The sequence below is a fragment of the Rhinoraja longicauda genome, chromosome 11 (assembly GCF_053455715.1).
Source record: "Rhinoraja longicauda isolate Sanriku21f chromosome 11, sRhiLon1.1, whole genome shotgun sequence".
NCBI classification, from domain to species: Eukaryota; Metazoa; Chordata; class Chondrichthyes; order Rajiformes; family Arhynchobatidae; genus Rhinoraja; species Rhinoraja longicauda.
In genome coordinates this window covers 47,582,026-47,600,865 of record NC_135963.1, presented here as the reverse complement: position 1 = coordinate 47,600,865, position 18,840 = coordinate 47,582,026, and the positions used below count along the sequence as shown (strand labels likewise).

Genomic DNA, 18,840 nt, shown 5'->3' with positions numbered 1-18,840 from the left:
CCGGGAATCAGGATCAAACCTGAGTCTCTGGTGCCGTAAGACACCAACTCTACCACTGCGTCTCCCCTTGTTCAGATTTATTTAATCTGGAACCATTTCTAGTCTTGAGTTAGTTTTAAATTAATTCTCATGTAATTATTTATAGGAGATATGTCATGTTTCTTTAATCATTATGAAAAAGTTGACTCTATTTAAACCAGACTTCAATTACTCATTGCATTCCTGATGACACCAAACTGTTCTAAATACGGCATTGAATTGTTACATGTTTTTTTTTCTATATATAGTGTGTAAAGACTAATAGTAAATGTAATAGTGAAACCCACAGTGTCACTGCTGTATGTCAAAGAATAAAGGGGTCAGTTTAATTTGTTCACTTCTGTGAGAAAGTATAAATCAAAAAGGGTTCAAATCTTCAAAAAAACATCATTTCAACTATACTTAAATATTTGCTTATAGCCAATGTGTAAAATCACATTGTTCTCTAGTTTTTCTCCTTACAAACAATGGTACATACTAGCAATCTGATTGCTCGAAGACTGATTAATTTATTCTAAAACCTCCATCATCATCCATATCCTCAAAGGACAGCGATCAGTCAAATGTTTTTTGGGGGGGACACACCATATAATCCATGTATTTTCTCTCCATTGGCTTAAATTTGCTAACACCTCCTAAATCTCACTGGAAATTAGAGGAACAGCACCTCATATTTCGCCTGGGCAGCTTGCAGCCCAGTGGTATGAACATTGACTTCTCCAACTTTAGATAGTTCCTCTGTCCCTCTCTTTCCCTCCCCCTTCCCAGATCTCCCACTGTCTTCCTGTCTCCACCTATATCCTTCATTTGTCCCGCCCCCCTGACATCAGTCTGAAGAAGGGTCTCGACCCGAAACGTCGCCCATTCCTTCTCTCCTGAGATGCTGCCTGACCTGCTGAGTTACTCCAGCATTTTGTGAATAAATACCTTCGATTTGTACCAGCATCTGCAGTTATTTTCTTACACCTCCTAAATCTATGTCTGTTCATCTTTCAACCCTGTTTATGAATGTCTATGACTGAGCAAAGCAACAAATAAAACGGGATGCATTTTACCTTTCTATAGAAACAATGAACTGCAGATGCTGGTTTATGTCAAAGATAGACACAGTGCTGGAGTAACCGAGCAGATCAGGCAGCATCGCTGGAGAAAAAAAGACGCTTCAGTTTAATTTATTGTCACGTGTTCCGAGGTACAGTGAAAAGCTTTTGTCGCGTGCTAACCCGTCAGCAGAGAGACAATACATGATTACAATTGATCCATTTACAGTGTCTAGATACATTACAAGGGAATAACGTTTAGTGCAAGGTAAATCCAGCAGAGTCCGAACAAGGATCGTCCGCGGGTCGATAGTAGTTCAGCACTGCTCTCTGGTTGTGGTAGGATGATCCAGTTGCCTGATACCAGCTGGGAAGAAATTGTCCCTGAATCTGGTGGTGTGTGTTTTCACACTTCTATACCTTTTGCCTGAGGGGAGAAGGTGAGAGTTGGCATTTCGGGTCAAATCTGAAGAAGGGTCCCGACCCAAAACGTCATCCATCCTTTTTCTCCAGAGAAGCTGCCTGAGCCACTGAGTTACACCCACCCTTTGTGTCTAACTTGCATTTTATCTTTCTACAGTTTATAACATAATAAAGGTTAATTAGCTTGGTGTAAGTGTAAATTGTCCCTTGTGTGTGTAGGATAGTGTTAATGTACGGGGATCACTGGTTGGTGTGGACTCGGTGGGCCAAAGGGCCAGTTTCCATGCTGTATCTCTAAACTAAACTAAACACACCAATCTGTACTACTTTCCCTGTTGTTTATCTCGGTTTGATCATTCTCACATTATTTTGTTCACACTTACTCAACTGTACCCAGCATTTGATCCCGCTGAAAGTCCCTCAAGGAATTTTTATTTGTTCCCACTCCTTGCTCATTTACATGTATCTTGATGATATGCACAAAATGCTGGAGTAACTCAGCGGGACAGGCAGCATCTCTGGAGAGAAGGAATGGGTGATGTTTTGGGTCGAGTCCCTTCTTCAGACTCTGCAGAGTCTTCTCTCCAGAGATGCCATGTGACCCTCTGAGTTACTCCAGCATTTTGCGTCTACCTTCAATTTAAAACAGCATCTGCAGTTCTTTCCTACATCTCTTGATGATATCATCTTAAGACATGGAAATGGCCTGCAAATGCATGCTAATGGATGCAATATTTACTCTCTGCATCTCTCTTTACACCTCAGAGAAACTCCTCTTTTCACAGATTTGTTTAACTTGCTGAGTGTTTTCATCCTTTTTGTTTTTTATTTTAGATTTCCAGCATCTCCAATTTGTGATTTTCTCTTAGCTTCTCTTCTGTTGGTGTCAGACTGTTTGTCGAATATGCATTGTTGGATGAAGAAAATACTGGAGGAACTCAGCGGTTCAGGGAGCATGTGGGGAGGGAATGGACAGATCACATTTTGGGGGGGGGGGAGATGGACTGGATCACTGGGCGGCACGGACTTGGAGGGCCGAAAAGGCCTGTTTCCGGCTGTATATATATGATGATATGATATGATGATGATGATATTTCAGGTTAGGACCTTCTTCAGATGCTGCCATTCCCTCCACAGATGTTACCTGACCCGTGAGTTCCTCCAGCACTTTGTGTTTTGATCAATATTAGAGCATTTGCAGTTTCTTATGTATCCATTCTTGGATGAGCAAGTTTCCTCCAGTCAACTGTGTATACATAATTCCACTCCTCTTCCCTGCCACAATTTCAGGTTAAAGATGGTTGTTGACATCTTTAAACTCAAGTTTTACCTCTGATCACAAAGATTGTCTATTCCCACATTTGTAAAATCATCTTTCCACCTTCGCATTGTTCTATTGGTTATCAAACCCTCACCCCTGCTTCTCCACTTCTAGACATCATTATTTTGGTGTTCTCCGACTTCCATCTTCTCTCCTCTTTAGAAGGCAATATTGTTGAAAAATTCTAGTATATCCTGTTCTACATAATCACTCACAGATTTATTATTTCCATGTTACTATTCATTATTGGCTCCCAGTCAATGAATATCTCTAATTTGTTATCCACATGTTAAAATCCATTCATGGGTTCCCTACCTATTGCTGGAAGCCCCTCCCCAATCTTCTCTACATGATTTTTAAAAAACCTGCATGCCTTTGGTCATCCCCACTAGTATCTTCTTTGGTATTGCTCTATTTTTATCTGATCGATCTCTCCAAACTTCTTTGAGACGTTACTTTGATGGACTCTGATCTGATCATCCAACAGGGGAGAGGAGGTAGTTGAGGTCCGGACTATCCCAACATTGAAGAAGCAGCTAGACAGGTGCACGGATAGGACAGGTTTGGAGGGATATGGACCAAATGCTGGCAGGTGGCACTAATGTAGTGGGACAAATGGGCAGGTGTGGGCAAGTTGGGCCGAAGGGCCTGTTTCTACACTACCACTGACAGGTTATAATTCTCGAAATTTCACGTGCTGACACAGCCTGACAATGACAATTTCTCAGTGCTACCGTTACTTAATGACTTGAGTCCGACAATGTAAACAGGTAACATTTATTGTGGGAACTTTAAAGGCATTACATTATTGATTCAAAATATGAGTGGTTATGCACACTGACATAGAATGGTCGAACACGTAACCAGAATCTCTCTTGCCAGCTATTCATTAATTGCTCCGCTCCATCCGGACATCATTTGAACAACCGAAATCTTTATACAAATATTTACTGTAGTACCATACTCAAGAGAATCATAAATTACCGAAGCCTGAAATCTGAAATAAATACATGTGTACGTTTAAAAATCGTATAGTTTCGGAAAAGGTGCGGATGTTTACGTGACCCCCAAAGTATGGACTGAAAACGCTGGGAATTCTCAGCATGTCAGGCGGCATTTGTAGAAATAAAAAGTTTAAAGTTTTAGGTGGAAGACGCTAACACCATTTCTCTTTCCAGAGATACCGCTTGACCTGCTGAGTGTTTCCAGTATTGTGTTTATTTATTCCATGCTTGGAGGCTCTGCTAACATCGGCACCTTGTTGAAACTAATACGATTCTTAAATTCAGAGGGGTTTTCTATGCCAACTGGTTGTAGTGCGGTGGAGATGTGAGCGGCGATGGCAGAAAGTTGCGGCGGATGTCAGACGGTTTCAGACTGAGCTCTCATCGGTGCAGCTCGGCTCCCCCTGACTCTCCCCTCCTCTCTCATCTTTGCTCTCCCCTCTTCTATCTTTACTCTCCCCTCCTCTCATCTTTGCTCTCCCCTCTATCTTTGCTCTCCCTATCTTTACTCTCCCCTCGTCTTTCATCTTTACTCTCCCCTCCTCTCTCATCTTTGCTCTCCCCTCTTCTATCTTTACTCTCCCCTCCTCTCTCATCTTTGCTCTCCCCTCTATCTTTGCTCTCCCTATCTTTGCTCTCCCCTCCTCTCTCATCTTTGCTCTCCCCTCTATCTTTGCTCTCCCTATCTTTACTCTCCCCTCCTCTTTCATCTTTACTCTCCCCTCCTCTCTCATCTTTGCTCTCCCCTCTATCTTTGCTCTCCCTATCTTTACTCTCCCCTCCTCTCTCATCTTTGCTCTCCCCTCTATCTTTGCTCTCCCTATCTTTGCTCTCCCCTCCTCTCTCATCTTTGCTCTCCCCTCTATTGGCGGAAGTGGGTCACGTTTAGGGAGTGTGGTCCCAGATTGCACCGCGAGGGTGTGGACCTGTTGCCTTTTTTGTGTATGTTTGTATGTGCAGTCTTCAATGGCGCTGGGACGAGCCAGGACTTCGAAGGAAGGTGCGCCGAATGAATTGAAAGGTCCTCTGTCCGTCGGTACCATGCACTGGAGACTGCGGCTCGCCCTGCTCGGCTGCTTGGTGTTGCAATGCCCAGCAGCCATGGACGAGTGCTACGACGAGAATGCACGGTCTCAGCGCTGCATGCCCGAGTTCGTCAACGCCGCTTTCAACGTGACTGTGGTGGCTAGCAACACTTGCGGCTCACCTCCCGAAGAATATTGTGTCCAGACCGGAGTGACGGGGGTTACCAAGTCTTGCCATACCTGCGACTCCAACAACCACCGGCTTCAGCACGGCGCCGTCTACCTGACCGACTATAATAACCAAGCCGATAGTACTTGGTGGCAAAGTCAGACGATGCTCGCTGGGATCCAGTACCCCAATTCAATTAGCCTGACTTTGCACTTGGGTAAGTTTATCCCCCCCCCCCCCTAAACTCAAAGAAAAAAGGGACCAATTGTTTAATATTGAAAAGTTGTTTGTAGAATGCACCAGATCCTTAAATCACTGCAAATGAATTTCTAACCTTTTATATTAAAGGTGTCGGATCCATAATAGTTATGCAGACAGCAAAATAATTGTCATTATTGTAAATATCCTGAAATTGTTTTCGGGTCACAATTGTTGGAAAGGTGAGAAATCCCACCCACACTAAAGTCCACGTGAAGGTGGGTCGGGTCAGCAGGCAAGTCCCGTTTAAATGGTGTGTAGAAAACGAGGGGAGGGAGGGGAAGAGAGGAGTTGCAGAAGACATGCATTTCAGTTTAATTACAAAACTTATACCACCGCTCTGTGGACCAGGGTTGAGCCTTGTGAAGCGAATATGCAGGTCAGAAAGGAGTGCTCAGTCGGCCGATTGTAACTTACAATTTTAAATAATTCCAGTGTGTTTCCCCTCCGATCCCATGATAAGTGGCCACGGTGCATCTGGGCCGCGATACCTTCCTTTCCTGACCAGTTGAACGGGTGAAGTCAGTTTTGCTGCCCCCAGGGTGTAACATTTTAATCAGCCTTGCGGCATTTGTACACCTTAAGTGCGCTTCACGGGGAGACGTGCCTTTGCTTTGCTGGCGTTTAACATCTGCACGAGTTGCTCCTTTAAAAAAAAAAAAAGTTTATTTTTCCCTTATTCTTTCTCCCTGGGAAAGTTTTACAATTCCTTCTCTGCTCCAAGATGGCGCAGTTTGATTACACCATTAGGCGGCGAGTTTTGTCAATACTTTAGATGTGGATGGGAAGGAGGGGAAATTCCGAGCCGGACGGGCCAACAGGGAGAGCGAGCTGACATTTTATTCCAGGGAGTGCCGGCTTGGTTGCAGTCCGCACGTTAATGAGGATAAGATTAAATAGACGGGATAATAGAAGAGGGAGGAAGGCTAGGGTGGGAACTCCTGTAAACCTGAGCAAACTGTACAATCGGTGTGCTTGTTCGCGCTGCAAATCTGCGCTGGTTGGACTTTTATTGGTTACATGGATTTACAGTAGATGGACGATGTATGTCCCCTGCCTGGCCTCCGTTCTCACGCTGGTGGTGGTCGTGCCTTTTCTCAAAACACGTCCTTCCTTCGTGATCTTAAATTGGACTTGGCAGATTGTCCCTTTGCGTTGACTTGCACTAGTCTGCGCGAAAGGAGTTGAGAATTTTGGTTGAGACGTTCGCTTTCATTTGGCTTCCGAGAAAGGCTAAATCGGGCGAGTTTGGACAACTTCAACTGCCGCAGGCAACTGCTGTTAACATGACATTATCGCCATAATTTAAATAAAACCATCTTCACGTGATCACTTTGAGAATTATGATGCAGCTGAGACTTTTAGGGTCGCGTCAATATAAAGCTGATAATTGCCAGTTAAGTCACAATGTTTGGCTCACAAGCGCTCTTTGGTTTAAGGCACCAGTTTTACAATACACTGAATTCTGGTCATCGAGTTTGATTTAAGGCAGAGGCTCTCATTTTTATTATTCCCACGGAGAGATTTCCTTTTCCGACGAACTTTAAACATTGCATAATTAATCACTTTTATAATTATGAGTCACCCCTAACCCTATCGCCCTTCTGCTCTTTGATCTCTACCACACCTCCCTCTGCATGAGTGAAAGTTTATTTAATTAAGATCTATACCGTTTACTTCTTGAGGTTATTGGTGTGAAAGAGGCCTGCCGTGAAAATCTGTCTTTGTTTCATTAATATAACTCCATGTTGTCAATAAATCTCAAAACCTGGGGCCATTTACTTTAATTATTTTAAGAAATCTGCTCATCCATTTCATAATATTCTGAGAATAATGACATTCCACTTGTGGTCAGTACTGCATGTTACAATTTGCCAGAAGAGAGAAAGCTTTCATAGAAGTGGTGCAGGAGAAGGTGTTTGCATGAATGAAAATAACAATGTTGTATAAGGTAAAGACCAAACTAATTTTTAATTATTATTACTTGATTCGATTTATTTGCACCTTTTTTAGAAATGTTATAACCAAAAGACTTGATAGAATCAATAGTATAAAATCTCATATTTCAACAAAATAGCATGGTGCATCGGTTTGCACTGTACCCCAACTCCAGGCTACTGGGTTTAATCTTGGCCCATGGTTCTGTTTGTTGGGTTTACACATTCTCCATGTGACTGGATTTCCCCTGGATGCTTCGTGTTCATGGAGCCACACCACATGAAAACAGGCCTGGGTCCACTAAAAGTCTGACCATCACGTTCCCATTTACACTAAAAAAAATTCCCATTTAAATAATTTAAAAAAAATTTGCCCCATATTCTCATCAACTCTTCCCATATTATATATGGCACTTATCTACACATTAGGGGGAATTATAGTGGCCTATTACTTGCATGTCTTTGGGATGTGGAAGGAACCCCATGCACCTGGAGGAAGCCCACACGGTCATGAAGAATATGCAGGGTTCTCACAAGCAGTAACTGGACTTGTGCCATTGTGCTGCCCTTCTTTCATATGCCAAAGATTTACTGTTTGGTCACTGTAACTTGGCCCCCGGTGTAGGTGGGTGATAGGAAAATCAGGACTGATGGCAGAGCTGATGGGAATGCAAGATGGAAAAAAGTAAGTGCTCAATGGTAGTAATGGATATATTTGGCCAAAGGTCCTATTTTCATGCTGTTTGATATTGATTCTACAAAAGACTGTAAATTCAAGTTTTTTGTGTGTTGGAACATGAAAGATGTGGATTATATGGTCACTAGGGAATGTTGCTGATTCCTTTCTCCTCTTTGGTGATGGTTCATTTAATTCCTTTTTTTGTGGAAAAGAATCAGTTTTCCAATCCTTTTAATGGTCATATATAAATAAAATATGCTCGTGACTTTGTTCTCATCCTTTTAATATGTAATATGTCTTCTGCAAGACAATTGGAATGCAAGTTCACCATTTGTTTGTGTCTTGCCCTGCTGGCTCGTTATGGACCTAAATGTAGAGAAAGTACCTGGTGGGTTGAGTAGGGAGGTCAAGTTGTGTGTTAATGGCTGTAAGAAGGAAAAAAATATTGAACTGGTACAGACTTGTTGCTTTGAAAGCTAGCTTTAATAATCAGTAAAACTAAATACTATACTTTGAACTTTAAAACTACTTTGAAAACTTTATTTTGGCCCTGCTAACTAATCACTGTGCTTTAAACTAGTAGAAATAAACCAATTTGCATGGTTTGAGATAAGGTAAATCTGAGGTGGTTGTTAAATCATTTTGTGATGAACTAATGTTGCTTTTGGGATATAGTTTGCATCCAGAATGTTCATGTGCCTTTGCAGGCTAGACCTGCAAGTTTTTTTTACAGCTCCCATTTTGTTCTTGGGTAAATTGACTGGGATTTGCTAATGGCACTCTCATTACACTTCCTGCTAGGTTGACCAAATCTCAGGCTTTATTCCACTTGGTTTGATGGATCTGGCACTGCCGCTGTAAAGCTGCAGCTATAACATTTGTAAGCTCTTCCAGTTAGTTGAATAACAACAGATGACTTGTATATACCAGTGACTTGTGTGTGAGAAATAAGTTGGTATTTGTATTCAATGAATTGAATGTCTTGCTGTGAAAGGCACAGGAAACCAGAAAATCATGCTGTTTAAATTAGGATATCGTGGAATATCAACGTTCATTCAGGTTTTATTTAGTTTACTTAACAATGAAAGTAACTATGCGTGCATGAAAGATGTAAAACAAATGGTATCTTAATCAGTTCTTCATTTGGTATATCCCATTGAAATGTGTGATGGGCATTCATTTGGTAGTTCATTATTGAAATAGAATAGGCTTTGCTGTTTCGTGACTGAAATCTGCTATCAGTAATGTGCTGCTTTTTAAATCGCATTCATTTTTGATCGATACATCATATAATATTCCTTAAATCTAGTTCTGAGGTTTTGTCAATGGTTTAAACAAATTTCATTAACATTTGTAAATTGGATTTGTTATGTGGTACATGGTTTATGCTTTTGTTGGATAAATGGCAATTGTCCTTGTAATTAAGGCTCTGTATTTGATATATTTGTTAAGTTAAACAAAACATTCGATTATTTTTATCGTTTGCTTGAGATGGATGGAAAATCTCCAGGGATTGATGTACATATTGGATATCTTTAATAGGATCATTTTCTCTCCAGATTAAATTCACATTGGTTGATTTAATATAAACCACATTGCTTAAATTACTTCGGTTGGGGTTAATATCTATTATTTCCTGAGTGATTAATATAATTTATCTGAGCATTGTAGCAATAAAGCTTAACTTGTAACTGTTCCAATCCTGGCCTCTCGAGCTTCTCCAGTCTACTGTTGCATGATGCCTTCAGCTGTCGAAACCATATTATCTATCTTCCTGTCCCTGAACCTCTATCTATTTTTCTTTGATTAAGACTAAAAATATCTTTGATTGAACGTTTGGCTATCTAGCTTTAAAGCCTCTATGGCTTGGTGGCAATTTTTGTTGATAAATATCCTGTGAGAAACCTTTTTGTTTTTTGTTGTATGTTGGGTGTGCTCAGGGCAGTTTGTTACCTGTTGGCCTGTGTTAGGGAATTGAATAAGTATGCAGTAAAATGAAACACCACTAATTTAGGAACCACACATTTTTTAAATGAAGATTATGTGCACAGTGTTCCAGTACTGTGACAGGTTATGATTTTGTGGGAATTTAGTAACTGATGTTTACTTCTGGATAAGTTGGCGACTACATTGGTTAATGCTGATCTCAAATTGTTGTGTTAATTCTGTATTTAACCAGAGGTGGCATGGGTGAGAATAGCTTGATTTCCATCAATTCTTTATTGAAGATTATTTCTCACATTGGATCACAATCATATTGTTTGGTATAGTTGCTACCTAATAGAAAGCCAACTTTTTTCTTTGCTCTGATTCCAATTATTGTTATGTAGTGCATTAGATTTTTTTTTGTGCTTGTCAGTGTTCACTGCTGGGCAGAAGTCGTGCACTTTGGACGTCTTATCCCTCAACTGCACTCTTAATAATGGTGGAGTTCTAGAACCTGCACAACATAGAAGGGGACCTTTAACATTGGGATTAGCAAACAATGATCAAACGCTTCAATTGTCAGGGTTTATACTTAGATTAGGTAAAATGGAGGGTGGCCAAGGGTTTTGGGTGGAGAATGGACAGATAGTGTGTGCTGACCATTGAGCACACATTTACACCAAACCTTTTTAGATTTCTCCATATTCCCATCACCTCTCTGATTCTGCCAGTTGCTTTCATGCTAATTGCAATTTACAGGGTTTATTTAACTTGCCAACCCTCTTGACAAGTTGTATTTTGTTCTGGTTTGTGGAGGAAAGAGGCAAAATAATGTTCTCATTATAGCATCTGCAGTCTCTTATGTGCAATCATGAACTGTTTTTGAGGCCAGGTATTGGAGGAAGAGTGGCGTTTTTTTGAGCAGGGAATGCAGGGAAACTGCAAGGAATGAGCAAAATAATACGTGGGTGAGTGTAGTGATATGGAGATAAACCGAACACAATTTAGAATAAGCGAGTTTGGTATCTCGACTGAGCATGCGCAGGTCAGAGGTTGCAAGGGCTAAACATTCTTGCCAGCTGATCTACAGACCTGTGTTTCATCCGTATTTTCCAGTTTTGCTTCGTAGAGGTAAGAAAATACTGCTTTAAAAAATATTAATTAGGTGTATTTATGGTTAATTTGTTCTCCCGTGGACAAAATGCTGGAGTAACTTACTGGGAAAGGCAGCATCTCTGGAGAGAAGGAATGGGTGACGTTTCAGGCTGAGACCCTACAGGAAGGGTCTCGACCTGAAACGTTAGCCATTCCTTCTCTCCAGAGATGCTGCCTGTCCCGCCCGCTGAGTCACTCCTGCATTTTGTGTCTATCTTCGGTGTAAACCAGCGTCTACAGCTCCTTCTTACACGTTAAAAAATCCCCCCGCTTGGTGCTTCATTGCGGGTTACAGAGCTCCCTCCCACCCCAGGCGATGTCATTTGTGCCGCCGCCCAGAGTAGACATGGGCGCTGCACAAACTCACCCTCATTCCACACAAACCTCGCTCCTCTTCACCCCTAAGCCGCTCCCGGGGATGGTGGTGCCAGCAGAGGCTGTGTTTGCAAGCGCTGGCTCCCTGTAGCCGGTTGTCTGGATCTTGCTCGCTCGATCACTCCCCCGCTGCGCGTTTCCGATTGCAACACCTGTAACCTGACGGAGCGACACCTGACAGGTCTGGGAGGTAGATGCCCGCCTGTCCCGGGTACCACTCTCTCGGCAGCGCTGGCTGTGTGGATTGAGCCTGTCGGTGCCTCTCCGTCAGGTTACATTTTTAAAGATTGTGGAATTGGAATATGTGAAACTGGCATAGATAGGGAGTTGAGGCCTGGGTCAGATCATCTTATATCTTATATCATATTGAATGCCAAGAAAAGCTTGACAAGCCTGGTGACCTACTCCTGCTATTTTCTTGTGTGGACATAATGATGATATAAAATTTACCAGAATATTTTTTTCCCAAACTTTATATTAAATTATTTTCAAACTTCATGGGGGGGGGAAGGGGGGTGGTGATTCAACAAGCTTAGTGATGAAGGACAAACAAAATTCTGTCCCCAAATAAAATGCTACCCATATAACATTGCAGCAAGACTAATGATAAGTTACAAGGCAGTGCTTATTAACCACCAAAGAGACATCCAAGATGGTGCCTCATCCAGGAACAGGAAAAAAATGACAGGTAAAACCCAGACTTGCAGCTTTTTTTCAACAGTATTACTTCACTATCATGGACTAGAAAACAATTGCAAAGCTATGCCAGTTTACTTCATCAACCAAGTTTTGTTTTTGCCCCTCCACACCCAGCTTTTCTCAAATCCAAGCCCTTGGTGTTAAGCCAAAATTAACATAACCAAATATTTGCTCTGGAACAAATGTAAATAAATTAGGATAGAAACATCTCAAAATTTGTATGTCAAATTAAACATTTGTCATCAACTTCAAAAAGCCATTGACTCATGAAAAGTGTGGTTTGCAAGGCAAAGACATACACAGGTTAGCAAGCAATCAATTGGACCTTGCCTTCAAATTTCCTCGACAGTTATACTCCAGTCTAACATCTCTTGCAGCTTGTAAAGATGTTACTGCATACACGCATACACCTTGCCTAGCTTCTCTATCCACAATAAGCAAGTTCGATATCTCGAGTCAGCATGCGCCGGCAATAGGTCGCAAGGGCTAAACATTCTCGCCGGCTGTTCTGCTGCGTATATACAGACCTACGTTTCATCCGTATTTTCCAGTTTTGCTTCGTAGCGGTAAGAAAATGCTGCTTTAAAATATATTAATTAGGAGTATTTATGGTTAATTTGTACTCCGGTAGACGCAAAATGCTGGAGTAACTCTCAGCATCTCTGGAGAGAAGGAATGGCTGATGTTTCGGCTCGTGACCCTACAGGAAGGGCCTATGTGCTTTTGGAAAAACCTGCAATGACCTAGCTCCACAATCGTCTGGGGTAGGAACTCCAGAGATTCATAACCTTAAAATTATGACCATTTATTTGAGACAATCCCTCGAGTGGACAAGTCACTGACATGCCCGTTTCGAATCTTGTGCTCCAATAATATCCCCCATTCTTCTAAATTTTATTTTGCCCTTTATTGATTCAAAAGACCATTGTAGTAAAGGTTATTTGAGGTATTAGTATATCAAACCAGTAAAGCAATGATTTTGTTTCAACTTGGGATGGGGGGGGGGGGGGGAGATCTGTGAATTGCCTTTTGCCATAACTGCACATAACATTTGACATGAACATCTATATACTAAATCTCTCGTTTGTTTGTTTGTTCCTGAACTACAGCCAAAACGGTACACGATTTTGTGACAATTTTACGCCCACCTTCACCGTCGTCCCTTTGGTGCTAATGGAAGACGTTTCATTGAAATCGGTGTTATATTTTTTAAGTTATTCACATTTTAAAGTTTAAATCTATCTCCAAGGGAGGGAGGGGGGTGGAGGGAGGATAAGGGGGGTTGAGGGGGATGGAATGGGAATGGGAGGGGGGGTAGGGGAGGAGGAGAGGAGAGGGAGGGGGGAGTGGGGGAGGAGAGGGTGCTGCACCAATGCAGGAGAGGTTTGGGCCCAACTTAGTCTAGTGAAAATTAAAAGGCTGCACAATTCTGATATTTTTCAGAAAGTATTTGGTTCATGTTTAAGTATTGCCAGAAGGGCAAATTTTTCATCCAGCAAGAAATTGTAATTATCTTTGGCATGATGACTCCAGAGGTTAAAGTTTTTCAGTAAAGGCAGTTTGGGCATCCTTAAAAAGCAGTCACTAGTATTCTCCCATTGTGTGGCTTAACTTTCAATTGATTTTGAGTCAAAGCAATAAACAGAAGTTCTTCTTCCATACTTTTACAAACTATCTAAAAGTTTACTGAGTGTCCTTTTGACAGTTCATTGCCCTGGAATATTAAGTCTGTTTTCCAATCCATAATTACTGCCTGACCTAATGGATGTTTTTCACCACATCTGTATTAGTTTTAGATTTTCAGCATCCTCGGTATTTTTTTACACTAGAGTATTGTGTTGAGTTTGTGAAATGTGTAAATGGCTAGGAATTATCACTTGGCTATCTGCCCTTTTTATGTTTTTTGTCATTTTGTGAATATACAAAAAAAACATTTTTTAAAGAAAAACCCTACCCTGAATTATCAGGTTTAGATGTCGGATTTCCCCCTCGTCTGTCTCTCAAAGTAATATACAATTCCCCCTTGTCTGTCTCTCAAAAGTAATATACAAGAACAAACAACACTTCTGAATTGACAATTAAAGGTAACTTTTGTACCATGACAGTTTACCAATTAGACCAGTACTTCAGTTCTGGTTTTGAATAACACTCTGGCTATTGAACTCTGTTTATTATCATCTGACCATTTGTTTTATAGACAAAGTTGGGTGTCCGTGTGGTTGAGTATGATGTAATGTTTTTACTACTATTGTATTTTTTTAGGATTTTATCAGTGTGGTGCAGCATTTCCTCAAGGACGCAGTCAGGAAATATGCTGATGATGTAACCTCTAGAAACCCCAAGGGATCTTGTTGTGGATTTTTCTGACTGAGTTCCACCAGTTGGGTGTCAGTAGCATTTGAATTTGGAATAATTTTGATTTTTCTGAATCGTCTGCAAGCATGTTTTGGTGTAGGAAGTCAGAACATTTCATTGTCTTTTGTCATTGGAGAGCTGCAACATGCCTTGGTAGGGGATATGTTATGGTACCCCGAGCTTGTGTTGGGATTCTTTAGAACAAGGCAGGAATTCAAAGATGGAGCAGTCTGAGTCTAAGTGAGATTGAGGATTAAATTGACAGGCATCTGGAAGCTCGGGGTTACACTTGCGGATTAAATTGAGGTGTAAACCGTTTACAGTTGTGATACAAGCGTGAAAAACAGGCAGTACAGTTCAGATATTTTTCAAAAAGTCATTGGTTATGTTTAGATATCTCTGACTGCAAATTCTACATTCTGTAACAAATGTTAAACTTTTTAAAGATAGGCTTGCTCATAGATATTATTAAAATATCTTGAGCATGTGACACCATGCCTGTCATTTCAACTGTGCATTCAAGTAATGATAAATTGAGTTATTTACTTCTCCCTGCTCTCCTGGCATTTATTTATTATCTTGACCATGTTACGGCAGGGTGGTGTAAAGCATGTTGTATTGGGAAATGTTGATTAGCTGATACCTAGCTTAAATTTTGAAAGACTAATTGAGGAAGGTAATGCCATGATTTGGGACCCTGGTAAAGGATGTTAAACACAGGGACACCATAAGGTCTTGATTTTGGCCTGATGTCAGAAGGAGTATTTGAAGTACACAGACTGAGTGAGGTAGGGAACGTTTAGAGGAACACTGGCCATTGTAGCATGACTGAAATGGATGAAATTTTTTATGCAGCAAATGAGTCAAGGGCAATGTACACGATGACAAACATTTTTCTTGTTAATTATCGGAGTATGAGATTTGCTAGATGAGCATCATCTCCAGATGAAAGACTAGCATCTGCCACTTCTCCCATTTTCATTCTCATCATTAAAGAACATAGATGGGACTTTCACAATTACAAATTGCCCAAATAAACTTTTAAGAACGATATTTTTTCAATTATTGATTAAAAAGGATTTTTTTTATCCTTGGTTGTGTTTATCTGGTTCACCATCACCACAATTATAAAGAAATGTAGATGATATAAAATAGCATGGTTGTAATCACAGGTTATTTGACGTTTTGGTTAGGGGTGTTATAATTAGTTGGGCAGAGATGGAAGCAGATTTGAAAAATAACAACCTTGGAGAAGGAAGGGAGCTTAATTATGAGGGTGGGTTTGAAAGTAGGACAGTAAGATATAACATATAGATCTAAGATGATATGACATTGACTGGTATTTTTTTTTAAATCCCTTAAAGAAAATAAATTTCCAAAATTTTGAATGACCAAATGGGCTACTAGGCTGGTAGGGATAGACCATTCAACCATGGAAACGGTTTAGAGGCTATGGAACGTTTTGGGGATTTGGGAGTTTGTTGATAGGGATTGGGGAGGTGGAGGAAGATGGGGAGATGTGGACAGTCGACAAGTGGCAATATGGAATTCTTGTTTGTTTAATGCAAAGGCTAAATGTTTTAGTTATTTTTCTTCCTATTTTGCACTCTGCGACTTGTTTGTAAATAAGAAGCGATGTTAGTAAATTACCTGTTGCAACCGATTTGGTTTGTTAGTGCAGTTTGTATCAATCAAATATTGTCAAGGCATTTGATCATATTTAATTTGAAGGTCTGCTGTTAAAATTACTTATCTGGAAATATTAGTTATTTTGGTAGGTATGTGCTTTGGTTAGTCATAATGTATGGTTTGCATAGTTTGCTAATATTTGTGTATACATTGCCATTGGGAAAGCGATGAAGTGCACATGCTTTTAATATATTTGGTAAATCATTAAATTTACAATCTGCTGGTGATTTTATTTTTAGGCTTGTGAAAGGAAAGGCATGTGATAACGTTTCTGACTGCCAAAAGCAATTAGCTTTACAATTATTGGAGAAATTGTGCATATTTTTGATTTGTTGCAACTTCCACCTTTTCCATCCAAAGAGCAGCATTGTACAAGAACATGCCCCTTCGGCCCACAATGTCTGTGCTGAGCACTATGCAAAGACCAACTCTTGTCTGCCTGCACATATCCATATCCTTCCATTGACTGCATATCCATGTGCCTATCCAAAAGTCCCTTAAATGCCACTATCATATCTGCCTCAACCTTCACCCCAACCGTGCATTCTAGGTACTTACCACCATCTGTGTAAAAAAAAAACGCTCTGCACATTTCCTTTAAACTGTGTGCCTCTCTCACCTTAAAACTATGCTCTAGAGTTTTATCCCCTATCTGTCCAACGTCTCCTGTAGCTATTACAGATGCTCCTCGACTTACGATGGGGTTAAGTTCCGATAAACCCATCGTAAATCGAAAATATCGTAAGTCGAAAATTCATTTAATACACCTGATCGCGTGGCTGACTGGGAACTGCGGCTCGCTGCTGTTTAGTTTTAGAGATACAGCGCGGAAACAGGCCCCTCGGCCCACTGGATCCGCGCCGACCAGCGATCCCTGCACATCAACACTATCCCATACCCACTAGGGACAATTTAGACATACACCAAGCCAATTAACCTACATACCTGTATGTCTTTGGAGTGTGGGAGGAAACTGAAGATCTCGGAGAAAACCCACGCAGGTCACAGGAAGAACATACAAACTCCGTACAGACAGCACCCGTAGTCAGGATCGAACCCGGATCTCTGGCGCTGCATTTGCTGTAAAGCAGCAACTCTACCGCTGCGCACCATCGTAAAGTTGAAGCATCGTAAGTCAGGGAGCATCTGAACTCCCTAATTCAGGCATTATTCTGGTAATCCATTGGAAACAAATTTGTTATTGATTTTTTTTCCTCTCTCTCTTCACTTCCATGTATTCCAAAATAATTAAGCAGGCATGAAGCACTTGTGTATATCTGAAGGACAATGAAACGCACCAAGGAATGCCAAACCTTGCTTGTCTGAGCTACAGAAAGTGTAGATTTGAGCTATAGTTAGTGTATCTTTGCTTGTTACCGTGACTGCTCTTAGCAATTGTACTTCATACGGACATCAAAAATCTTGGTGCCTTTTTAATATTCCCAACAAGAGAAGCTAGCTAATATGCACTTGGTCGCCTTTTGAGGTATTTGAATGAGGCAGTTTTGCAGTTACCAGCTTTCTTTTCCTTGATGTATCGTAACAAATTATTTTCAACAATTCCGATGCTTTGTCCAAGGTTCTTTTATCTGAACATAATATTTTACACATTATTTGCCGATGACATCCCTTTCTCAACCTATGTTGAAGATGATAAATCCAATCTAACCTGATGATAATCGTGGTGTAAAAATGTTGGATCAGAATGAATGAAAATATTAAAAACTCTCCTCCAGTCCAAAAGCCTTGAACACAAGAGTAATAACCTGGTCTGTTACTTATGATTTGTGTGCGGCCCTTTTTAACTTTGTCAAACCATAGCAACAGCTAATACTAGTTCTTTTTGGTAGGCTGATTGCTTTGAAACAGAAACGGTTGTTTTCCAAACAATTCATTTGAAGCTTTTCCCCTGCACCTCCCCATTATAAAAGCTGCACAGCTGTTACAAAGAAATTATCATGTTTTATTTTAGTGAGCTGACAGTTTTAGAGAACTGCCCAAAGCAAGTCTTATCTTGCATGGCTCACAATTCTAAATAAGGTGTTGTAGTTGTTCATCTGAATTCCCAAGCACTTCCCTGCCCTTGAAAGGACATTTGATTACTTCAGTTGCACGTACTACACTTAGTACTTTGTGCATGTGAACCAGAGTCCATAAATTAACAGTATAATAAATGAAGAATGTAAAATATACTTAATTAAATCAAAGTGGTTCAAATTACACACGTCATCAAAATACCTACCATAAGCCTTATATATTTACTGTAAAATGTAGTGCTCATTGACCTCTCAAAATGGTTTTCTTTAAATTCTACAATAAAGTATTTTTCTGTTGAAAGGTCATATTGATGTGACATGGCACCCTTTTTGCATAACTTGTTTAATTGTGTCAGTTCATCAAAAGGAAAATAAGTGAGATCACTCTTTTTTACATGCATCTTTTGTGTGATTACTCTAAGCAACTATGTGTTTGTGGTATGATTATCTCATCTCCCCCCCCCCCCCCCCCCCCCCAAACCAACCTAGGAGACCAGCAGGCATGAAACATGGCTCAGCAAAATGGAGGCTGGAACCCAAGGTGTGGTTCCTGGTGTGGGATCTGTGGCACCAGAACTTTAAACTCAGAGGAAAAGATCTCTGTTTGACATTTAATTATACATCTTCAAGAATTTTTTGTGTTAATGTATTGCCATGTTAAACGTTTGTATGAATGTGTTTGTTTTTCATTGGTATTTGGCAGTATGTTG

At 40.7% G+C, this 18,840-nt stretch overlaps 1 protein-coding gene across 1 annotated transcript in view; it reads left to right on the top strand.

Annotated features, from left to right (window-relative positions):
- Window positions 1-4,756: 4,756 nt before the first annotated feature.
- Window positions 4,757-18,840, top strand: part of lamc1 (laminin, gamma 1) — a 177,071-nt gene continuing 162,987 nt past the window's right edge. The window contains exon 1 of the mRNA XM_078407589.1: window positions 4,757-5,238. Coding sequence (XP_078263715.1) covers window positions 4,794-5,238 — 445 coding nt within the window. The 5' untranslated portion in view covers window positions 4,757-4,793. The remainder of the gene's footprint in view (window positions 5,239-18,840) is intronic.